General features: G+C 34.5%; 1 protein-coding gene across 7 annotated transcripts in view; it reads left to right on the top strand.

The window, feature by feature from the left end:
* The window catches only part of atp8a2 (ATPase phospholipid transporting 8A2), a 77,917-nt gene that overhangs the window by 2,984 nt on the left and 62,667 nt on the right, over positions 1 to 12,266 (top strand). For 5 of the 7 annotated variants that reach the window (XM_067378481.1, XM_067378472.1, XM_067378473.1 and 2 more), the window contains exon 2: positions 3,119 to 3,220. The exons of the other annotated variants lie outside the window; for them this stretch is intronic. In XM_067378481.1, the coding sequence (XP_067234582.1) occupies positions 3,119 to 3,220 (102 nt within the window). The remainder of the gene's footprint in view (positions 1 to 3,118; positions 3,221 to 12,266) is intronic. 7 annotated transcript variants of the gene reach the window in all.

The raw sequence follows: 12,266 nt of genomic DNA, 5'->3' as shown, positions 1-12,266 counted from the left end.
CATTGGTATAATGTTACCTATAACTGGGCTTAATAAAATTGGATTACAATAAACAGTAAGTAACAGCCTGTAATTATACTCATGGTTTATATATATATATATATATATATATATATATACAGTACAGTCCAAAAGTTTGGAACCACTAAGATTTTTAATGTTTTAAAAGAAGTTTCGTCTGCTCACCAAGGCTACATTTATTTAATTAAAAATACAGTAAAAAACAGTAATATTTTGAAATATTATTACAATTTAAAATAACGTGTACTATTTAAATATATTTGACAAAGTTATTTATTCCTGTGAAGCAAAGCTGAATTTTCAGCATCATTACTCCAGTCTTCAGTGTCACATGATCCTTCAGAAATCATTCTAATATGTTGATTTGGTGCTCAAGAAACATTTATGATTATTTTCAATGTTGAAAACAGTTGTGTACTTTTTTTTTCAGGATTTCTTGATGAATAGAAAGTTCAAAAGAACAGCATTTATCTGAAATACAAAGCTTCTGTAGCATTATACACTACCGTTCAAAAGTTTGGGGTCAGTAAGAATTTTTATTTTTATTTTTTTTTTAAAAGAAATTAAAGAAATGAATACTTTTATTCAGCAAGGATGCATTAAATCAATCAAAAGTGGCAGTAAAGACATTTATAATGTTACAAAAGATTAGATTTCAGATAAACACTGTTCTTTTGAACTTTCTATTCATCAAATAATCCTGAAAAAAAATATTGTACACAAATATTTTGTACAATTGTACACATTAAATGTTTCTTGAGCAGAAAATCAGTATATTAGAATGATTTCTGAAGGATCATGTGACACTGAAGACTGGAGTTTTTTTTTATTGACATATAAAGATAAAGATTACAGTTCAAAGAATTTAACAACAATAGAATTATAAGCAAACACAAAAACAGTAAGGAAACAAACGAGAAAATAAATAAGTATATGAACAATGGAAAAAACAAACAAACAAAAAATAAATAAATAAAAATATTAATAAAAAAAAAAAACCTATGAGCCAGAGGTAATATAACTTAAATTATACTGAAAAAGAAGAGAAGGGTCCCTTTTTTTCCCTTTCCCTTTCCTTCTTCTTTGAACATCATAAAAAGGCATAAATATTATACTTTGTGCACAGCGAATTGGACTTTAGGGCTTTGACATTGCTGGAAGAGGAAATAGTGGCCAAATAACATTTCAAATCTTGACAAAAAATAACAAAAAGAGGTTTAAGAGCCAAAAATTTACACTTATGTATAAAAAACTTGGCAAGAAAAATAAATAGATTTATAAGAAAGTACTTGTCTTTTAGATTTTTATCGCAGTTATATAATCCAAATAATACATCCTTAAATGTCAAAGAAAAAATTTCAAAAAGACTGGAGTAATGATGCTGAAAATTCAGCTTTGCCATCACAGGAATAAATTACTTTGTGAAATATATTCAAATAGAAAACAGTTATTTTAAATTGTAATAATATTTCACAATATTACTGTTTTTTTACTGTATTTTTAATTAAATAAATGTAGCCTTGGTGAGCAGACGAAACTTCTTTTAAAAACATTAAAAATCTTAATGGTTCCAAACTTTTGGACTGGACTATATATATATATATATGTCAAACCAAAAATTATTCAGACACTCGATATAATTGTTTTTTAATTTTTTTTTTACTAGTGGGTGGAGGACACTATAGTTCATTTATGTAAGTGAGGATAGCAAAATATGAAATGAAATAAATGAAATACACTTTATTGTCCCCAGAGATTTAAAACATTAAAACATTAAAAACATTTTTAAAAAAAAGTAAAAATTAAATTACATTCATTTATTCATCATTTAACATTTTATAAAAGACCTATTAAACCAATTATACCTACACATTGGAACTCTGTACCAATTCATACTCAGTATGCAGTACATGCAATGGATCAAGATTGTATGTGCTTCTCTAAGGACAGACTGTTCACACAATGACTCAAGGGGCAAATGGTCCTTTCTCCCAGTGGTCTTCTTCGCTATTTTTACCAAGCATGCAAGCTTAGATTTTACTTGAATTTTTAGGTTACCAAACCATACCGTAATGCCATATCTGATTATGCTCTTTATAACTGCCTGATAAAACAACCACATATAAAGTAAACTGTGACATACAGTCACAGTGGACTACAGTGGACACTTTGACCTGACCATGTTTTACTTAAGTGTTATCTGACATAATTAAGATGAATGTTTTCTGATACAGTTTAACTGTGAGATCTTGTCATATTTTATCAAACTTTTTTTTAAACTATAGTGAATAAACTAATAATGAATTAAATGTTCAAGGTGTCTGAACAAATTTTGGTTTGACTGTGTATATATACACATACATACAGGATACATGAAACGATTACATAGAGCTTAGCACAATTTATTGCTTTTTACATGATTTATTGCTTTCAGTACTAAACATTAGTATTCCATTAATATAATATTCATTTTTTTAGATTTATTTTCTTGGAATTTTTGCTTTTATTTTGGTAGTATAGCTTGTGTGTAACCATTCCATATCATATTAAACATTATATGTATTGAAAAAATATCTATAAATAAATTATCATTTAACCTTACATTTTTAACTATTTTTTTTAACCTTAGCAAGTCTGCTCACCCAAATAATGATAAATCCATTCTGAATAATACTTTTCACTGTTGCATTAAGCACCACAGTAGCCTTTCTTTGTCTATTTCTTAAATATTATGCCCAATAAATTGAACTGAAAGCGGAAGTAAGCATATATTTAACGAAGCTGTGCCTTGTTTTGTATGTAATGTGGGATATTGTTGGTATATATATGGTATATATAACTTAAAGGTCGCAAATGGAAGTCGGCAAGGTAAAGATAATGTATTTTGTCCAACAGCTTTTTTGTATATAATAAACTTTTTGACATGCTGAGAGGCCCTTTACACTATTTCTTTTAAGAAAGAGTTCTTTTGCATATTGACGCTTGTATTGAGCACCATTTCTTATCCCTAAAAGCACATTTTTAAGAGTGTTTTGCTCTACGGTCTTACTGACTTGGTATCTTGTGTTGTTTCTTTCTTATGGCAACGCTCCTCCAGAACAGTTAGTGTTGACCCCTCTTAGCCAGGACTCCCCCCTCCGGCAGGACCAGCCCGTGGGCTCCAACATGTGCTCTCATCTGGCAGACAGGTTTGAGAAAAGTGAGTGCCCACCCCCAAGCGGGCCGCTGCCTCCCGCTACTGCTTCTTGCCTCACAGGTGCATGAAGCCACCCCTTCCTTCAGCCCACACTGCATGGATAGAATAACTGATAAAGCTAACGTTCTCTGCACATTCATCACATGCACTGGGTCATTCATACAGTTTATTGAAATTTGGACTGAGTGGGTTTGTTGAAAGCTTAATAATTCAGTTTTTTTTTTATTAGATTTATCAGAGTGAGAAAATGTCTGTATATCAGAAAATTACATTGGTCAGGCTCAGGCTATAACCTAATAATCCTGACCAAATATTTCATATGTGGTCTAGGAAATTTGTGGACATTTCAGTTAATGAAGCAAGCCCACACTAGCTAGGAAAGCCCAACATGCTTGCAGAATTATCAAATCTATTTATAAAAAAACCCCCAAAAAAACATTTTCATGTCCAGTATAAATTAACACAACAGGGCAGGACATGTTATGTTTTATGCTTTTAGATAAGTATTCTAAAAATGAACTTTTTATGACTTGGGCTGCATTTACTGTAACTCCACGTCCCTAAATATTTCCCCTTGGGGGAATCCCCGCCTCCATTTTGAAGCGTGTTCAACCAAAGTCCATTTATGGCAAGTCATTTAACTCGGCGGCCATCTTTGAAACACAGATACTTCTTCTAAAGACACCAGCCATTTACTATCATTAACTGAGTATTGTGAAACAGAGAAAAATGGTTTCAAGATATTCTGACGCATATTTTGTGATTTAAAGGGGAGTGCGCATAGCTAACTATGCACTCTAAAAAAATGCTGGGTTAAAAACAACCCAAGTTGGGTTGAAAATGGACAAACTCAGCGATTGGGTTGTTTTAACCCAGCGGTTGGGTTAAATGTTTGCCCAACCTGCTGGGTAGTTTTATTTAAACCAACTATTGTTCAAAAATTGCTATATGACTAGCTTAAAATGAACCCAAAATAGTTGGGAAATTAAAAACCAGATGCAATTAGAGACAACAATAATAGGCAAAAGGTGAATGTTTATTAATAAGCTTTAATATTTTATTAATATAAATGTAATAGTTTAATAGTTTATTAATATAAATTTATTAATAAGCAATTTAATAAATGTTTATTGTTTAATAATTATTCATTGAACATTAATAAATGTTCATTTCCAAAATACTTTGGGTTAATTTTAATCAAGCAATACAGTAATTTTTAAACAATAGTTGAGTTAAATAAAACTACCCAGCAGGTTGAGCAAACATTTAACCCTACCGCTGGGTTAAAAAAACCCAATTGCTGGGTTTGTCCATTTTCAACCCAACTTGGGTTGTTTTTAACTCAGCATTTTTTAGAGTGTGTGTATGCGCAATACTAAAGAGTCTGATCACTATTTAAAGGTGCAATGTGTAAAATTTGAGAGGATCTACTGACAGAAATGCGATATGCAATATAATATACATAACTATGTTTTCAGTGGTACATAAAGACCTTACATAATGAACCGTTATGTTTTATTACCCTAGAATGAGCCATTTCTATCACATACACCGCGGGTCCCCCCTCCATGTCAAGTCGTCATTATGTGCCGCCATGTTTCTACAGCAGTCCTAGACGGACAAACACTCTACAGAGCGTGTTTCGTCACTGCTTTTCTTTTAAATCATTCGTTAGTTGATTCATTAGTTGCAGTTCACAACCTCACCACTAGATGCTGCTAGAATTTACACACTGCACCTTTATCTGCAAAAATACAATACAAACAACATATCACATTAAAAAGCATTAGAATTAGACTTAAAATATTTATTAGAATTAAAGACTTTTGGGGGATTAAATTGTATTATTGTATTAAACAATAATTTTTGCATTTATGATGCAATCATCAATAATTAGATCAAATTGAAGTTGTTTAAATAAGGAATATTTCCAGCCCATGGATGATTATTCAAAAATAACTGGTTTGATCATCTTAAGGCAGGAACACACCAAGCCGACCGTCGGGCAGTTTTTGTTTGTCGGCCGACTAAGTTTTCTCAGTGTGTTCCACACCGTCGGCTGAAGTTGGTCCTCGTTGGCTTTTTTTTGGCCGATTCGAAGTGTTGAATCACCGTCTGAGCTCATCAGTCCGTCGGGCCATCTGATCATTCAGATTGGCTGTTCAGCTACTGCCACCTGCTGGTACGGAAAGGCATTTCATCTTGCGCAGGCGCAGAACGGCATGCTACTTGGCCGTCGGCTGTTTAGCGTTGGTTTGGTGTGTCAGGGCAACTTTGGACACAGACGCTGCCGACGTGAGCCAACCCCGCAGTCTGCTTTCATCGCCACTAGTTCATCGGCGTCGGCTTGGTGTGTTCTGGCCTTTAAACGCGTCATATCCTCCATGTTTGAGTGCAATAATTGGATAACATTAGACTGTAGACAAAAATGGGCAGTTAAACATAATAAATAAAATGAAATAAAATGCAAATATAAACTAAATAATATTAAAAATAAAATAAAATTAGTCCAATGATTCCTCTGACAGTAACTTGAGCAGCTTGTTGCTCTTCATTAATCTTGTATAACGTACAACATTATCTGAGCAGAAATGATTGTCAGCACTACCTGTTTTGCCAGTCATAAGATTAATGACTGGCAATGGCAACACAGGTAGTGCTGACAATCATACACTAATACAGGTGGAAATTCTTTTATGCTTCTAATCAGAGCCAGATGTGACAACACACGGACTGTGATAAAGGCCTATTAAATTTCATATTTGAAATCACCAATGAAATCTGACAACAACTATCTCGTAAAGTTTGTTTCTAAATGCTCAAATCTGCATTTTTCAGGCTGGACTAGCTAATGTGCATGTACAGTCATCTTTATCTTTAGTATCTATAGCAACCTGAGCTTTTAAAGGCTACTGCAGTGACTCAGTGATTTTACTGGTGCTTTTATTTAGAAGGCGGGAATTATTCATAGTAATACGAGCACATCGTCTTTGTATATCTAAAGTCTTTCCTAATACTTTGTTATTGGAGTTGCTTTCCTTCCAAGGAAATGATGTCACTTCTAGGAAGTCATGTTAGGATATGTGCTTAAGATTTTAAAGGGCAAGTAGCACCAATGTAACAGGGTGGACTGGAATGGTTTTACACATTAAATAAATATGCATCACAGCGAATTTGTACATGTATACTATTGCTCATAATTGCAAGTTTAGAAATATACACTGCCCGGCCATAAAAAAAAAAAAAAAAAGAAAAAAAGTTGCTGTTTGGATTTTAAGAGGCAAATACTTAAGAGTCTATCCAAGATCTTGACCAAAAACTGATGCACCTTTTGATGGAAATAACATCATAACATTTTTTTCCATCAATTTTTGGTCAAGATCTTGTATTGACAATGCAAGAGTCGAGCACTCTGTAAAGTCTATTCCAGCACATCCCAAAGACTTTCAATGAAATTAAGGTCAGGACTCAGAGGTGCCAATTCATGTGTGAAAATGATTCTCTATGCTCCCTCTCAAACATATTTTTCACAATTTGAGCCTGATGAATCTTGACATTGTCATCCTGGAATATGGCCATGATGTGTCTTCGTACATGGTTGTTTAGGAAATTAAAAGTTACACACTCCATCTTTTAGGGTTAAAAGAACCGTCGCCAAACATATAACATGCTAAAAACATAATAATCACTGTAATAATGAGTCATTCATAGACACTTAAGTATTTGCCTATTAAAATCCAAACAGACAGGCAGTGTATATGTAACCTTTATTTCAAAATAATTGGGGACATGGGAATTATTTGTTTTGTCAAGTGCTTCAAAAAGTTAGGTACTTAAGTACTAATCATTCTATGCATGGAAAACCACATAGCATGAAAGTTGATTAACATTTTATGTAAAATATGTACTGTTTCACAAAGACATACAACTACATTAACCAAACTGTAAGAATGACCTCACACAGACATGGCATGCATCGAGGGATGCACCAAAATGCATGCATGCATTACAGAAATAACAGTCCTTTCGGTGTTGATGCTAGTTAGTAAGCCAGGGGTTAGACTGTGACGCTTGCATGGCTTGTGCACGAGGTTGCGGGTGGCTGACGTGCCTGGTGGTGTAAGTGAACAATCTCACCTGCGCTCCGGGATAAACCCCGGTCAGGATTAGATACAGGTGAAGTTGCAGAGCCGACAGAAAGAGGATTACCTTCCCTGGTCACTGTGCCTGTAAGAGGCTTTAATTCCTCATTCACCCTTTTCCATCGCTTACATAGCGACCCAGGCTACGAGCGCATCCCCCGTTCCCCTTGGGGGCCACCAGGACCTGCGGGTCACCTTGGACCAACATGTCACGCCGAGGGCGCAACAGGTCAAAGCGGAGCTCTGTAGGTAAAGGGTTTCTGGACTTTTGGTGGAGCAGCCACACGTGAGCATGTGGGAGCTAGGGATGGGCGGATCGATCCTGAAATGTTGATATTGATGCCACATTTAGGGTAGATCCATTTAAAATCAATCCTCAGTGGTTTATTTGAATGCTTTTATTATTTAATTAGCATGTCATTTAATATGCATCGTTTGGTTTACAGGGAACTTGCAGCAGATAGTGTAGCTTATATCAACATGAGCAAAACGCAGTAACAGCATTATTCTCAAATTTTTGAATTTTCCAACTTTTGTTTATTTTCTAAAAATACTGAAGTTTTGAATTCAGTATTCAGTATAGTTCTCCCATAAAGGTTGATGGTAAGAATTTATTAACAAAAAACTCAGTGTGAGACTTATATTAAATTTTTAGCTTATTTCTGGATCTTTGGTGTGCCGACTTTTTTCTGCTTTTTATATATATTTTTTGGTCGAGCACCCATCTTAGAGCTAATTTTTGCCGGTTATGTGCATGCTTTTGTCCTGATTTTGCTGGGTATTTATTAACAATTTGACATTTTTACTATTAAGGACAGCCTGAATTTTATGCTTTATTTTACTGTATGTTATGAACTTTGACCTTGGAAGTACTTTTACATAAATTTTTGAATTTTGAAAATACAAGTTTTAACATTGAGAACACCAAAAAGTTTTAAATTATATATTATTAATTATGTATTTTATGTTTTTCTTTGCAAATTTTTACCCCATAACCAAGGAAAACAATATGATCCATACATGCAGACACTTAATACACTTATATAAATAAATAAGTCAGTTTCATAGTATTCAATAAACATAAAATTATGCCTTTTAGATATAGTCTCTTTGAAGTCTTTTTCATGATTGAAAAGTCAACGGACAGATTTGTCACCATGATTTGATAATGACCCAGAGACAGCAATGCTTACTATTCATGTTTAATGTTCCAAAAGAAAGACAATTATGGTTTAGGAATGACATGAAGGCGCCTTTGTTAATATTCAATTGCTATAATTACCCTCAGAAATCACCAAAACTTTACATTTATTAGAGATATCACCACTGATATGTTTAAATACTTGCCATAGAATTGAATAAATGACTGTTCGCCCATCCCTAGTGGGAGACTTTATCTGTACGTAGTTTGCAATTGAAGAGCCTCCTTGTAATATTTTCTTTGGATTTTGTTGGGTTGTCTGTATGACCTTTGTACCTCTTTAATGATTTGCTGGTTCACTGTCCTCTTGAACCCATTCCAGTGCCATTGTGTTGCCGTAGCAGAAAATTCTAGACAATAGAGGAATTTGACACCCATTTGAACAGCATGACCATAGTCTGACTAATCAAAGAAGTATAATACAGATAGAGAGATGTGCAGTGATATTGCATGGAATAAGAGAGGCCCGCTGAATGAATGCATGCGGTATAAGAGAATGCGGTGGGTAAAGTGAGCACGGTTACAAAGGCTTAGGGATGAATAATGCAACCCTGGGCTATTCATAATTTAAAAGCATGCTGCTTTTTAGTGGTGAAAAGCTGGCGGATGGCCAAATCGCCACACTCACCCCACACTGTGCTTGGGGTCAAACTCAGTGATAGGTTAAGACACGACTTATCAAATGCACAGATGTAATTGACATGTCATTTTTACATGCTTTAAAGCTTTTAGGATGTCTTTTATTGTTATTTATGATAAATATGTATTTATTTATATTATACATTTATAACACTTTATATGTATATGTATACATTTTTTAAATAGGCTTAAGTTTTTGTCAGAATATCTTTTTATTTTTTAGAAATCAAGTGTTCAATCATGTTTTGAGCTGAAATGTTGTGCCATGCTTTTCTTTATCAATTGTTGACAGTGTTTGGGTGTGATTTAGTCACACAAAAACGGAACAATTATTGTTTCTTTCTTGGTCTTTATCTGAGGGCAAAAGTCAGTGGTTCCCAGTTTTATCAGCACATGTTGGGTAACTTGTGAATAGAGCGCTTGTTGATAATCTTAACCAGAGCCTGTGTGTCCTTTAGAAAAAGTTTGTTATTTGTCCAGTCTATGTACTGCACATCATTTACCAGTATGTTGCGGATTCCACAATTCCAAGTGTCTGCCGGTCTGGCCATTTGTGAGTAACCAAAGCTAAAAATAATTGAAGCCGCATCTCAAGGACCTTCAATCAATCATTAAGATTGAATGGCTGAGATGGGGACTGGAAGAATAAGTAGAGGAAATAGAAAATGAAAGTATGGGAGAAGTGAGTGAGTGATTATTCAGATATGTGATGCATGATAAAAAAGTGGGACGGACATACCTAATCAGGTATCTTCGGCCCTAACTGCTATGGTCCAAGTTGCTTTGTATGTTTATTTTGTGAGGCAGGTCGGGAAACATGACAGATGTTTAAAGCACTGGTTCTCAACTGGCTGGTCACAGAAGGGTAAATATAATGCTAAATGCAAATAATAAAATAACACGCTTGGAAAAAAGGGTCAATGGGGTTCCATAGGGTTCATGACTCAAAGAACCAATTTTAAAGAGCCAAAAAGGTTCTATAAGAAGAAATGTCTTAAAGGACTGCATAATACTTTTTTAATCTTTTTTTTATCAAAAAAAAAAAAAAATTAAAATTAATTAAAACCGAATCCATAAAATGATCCCACAACAAGAACCCCTACATAAAGCTCATGACAGATGCCTTTTAAAGGGTTAGTTCACCCAAAAATCCAATTTCTGTCATTAATTACTCACTTTCATGTCGTTCCACACCTGTAAGACCTTCGTTCATCTTCCTTACACAAATTAAGATATTTTTGATGAAATCTGAGAGCTGTCTGACTCTTCCATAGACAGCAATTTAACCTCTACTTTCAAGGTCCAGAAAGGTACTAAAGACATTGTTAAAATAGGGTGAGTAATTAATGACAGAACTTTCATTTTTGGATTCTAATATAGAACCTTTTCTTCTAAAGGCCCGTTCAAACCAAGGACCACTTAATAACTATAATGATAAGAGTTGTCAAAAGTACTGACTTCGGTACCAATTGGTACTGAAATTTAAAAAATGTGATGCTTTGAGTGCTAAGTGGATTCGTAAACACCTCTGATTGGCTTCAATGATCAACGCACAGGAGCGTTTGAAAGCACACGGAAGTGTTTGAATTTGAAAGTGGGAGCTGGAGCGTTTGAAAGCAGGCGTATATCGCGAACCAGTTCGCTGACAGACGCCTGCTTTCAAATGCTCCCATGTGCATCTGTGTAAGATGCGTCATTGATGACTATTTACAGTGTTTTTGAAGCGTTGATCATTGAAGCCAATCACAGACAAATCCGATGAGCCGCGAACACCAATCAGAGGTGTTTATGAATCCGCTCAACAGCACTCAAAGCGTCACATTTTTAAAATTTCAGTACCGACGTGGTACCGAAGTTGGTACTTTTGACAAATCTAATATATAAGATATAATAAGATATAGCAATAAAAATCGAAGATTTATTTTCCAGCTTATGAACGATAAAAAAAAATGACAGCCAATCAGAATCCACCAGACTTTAAATAAAGAGCTTGAGCAACAATGTTATCATCCATTGGTGTGGATGCTAATATAGTTAATGCTTTTTGGTGTGAACGGGCCTTTAGAGTGTATAATAATGCATAGGACAGCAAAATGAATTTGATTATTAATTGGAAAAAAAAAAAAAAAAAAGACTTCTTATTCAATTTGAACCTCAAAAACTATACATCAAACTTTTTGAAACTTTGTAGTGTTTTAGTGCAAAATCTTATGTAATAACAATACAATAATGATATGTAATTATAAGGGCTGGGCGATATATCACATGCGATTGTCACGTGCATTTCGTCAGTAAAGCCGGTTCCCTGATTACCGCTAAATCGGCATCACCTGCTTTCAAATGGAGCGGCATTTAATAGACAGAACCGTAGATCACTGACAAGCTACGCAATATCGCGTTCATTATCGCAGATGAATCGCCTTCGATAATGAACACGATATTGCGTAGCTTGTGATGGCGATGTGATGCCGATTTAGCAGTAATCAGGGAACCAGCTTTACTGACGAAATGCGCGTGACAATCGCATGCAATATATCGCCCAGCCCTACTAATTATGTAATAATACAATATTTGGCCCAGTGTCGTGTTAATAATATTGCATTATTGGATCTGTGCAGGTAATTTTAATAATTGTAATATTAATACATTTCATGTTTGATTTTAAGGATATTTTTGTTTTATTTTGTATGATAAACTGTACTTGATGTCCAATGTAAAATCTGGATCCTGAAACAGAACCAGTTGAGAACCACTGTAGTTTAAACTATACCCACTAGCTCACTGCTGTAGTTCATTGCAATTAAGTCTGAAGTCACCTTGAAAGACATTAGCCATAATTTATGACTCCATAAAAACACATTTAAAGGCCAGTGTCTTCTGCACTGAAATATATGACAACATACATAATTACAAGTTCACACAATTCTCAGTTAGTGGCAAGATAGTTATCAGTGATCAAGCTGGCCTTTGACACCAAAGAGATGGGTCCTGCTATATTTACACCCTGCACCTCGTAACTTAAGATCATGTATTCACAAGCAGGAGAACTAAGCAGAATGCAGACTCT

This window comes from Chanodichthys erythropterus, chromosome 23 (assembly GCF_024489055.1).
Source record: "Chanodichthys erythropterus isolate Z2021 chromosome 23, ASM2448905v1, whole genome shotgun sequence".
Classification (NCBI taxonomy): domain Eukaryota; kingdom Metazoa; phylum Chordata; class Actinopteri; order Cypriniformes; family Xenocyprididae; genus Chanodichthys; species Chanodichthys erythropterus.
This window is presented reverse-complemented; position numbering and strand designations above follow the sequence as displayed.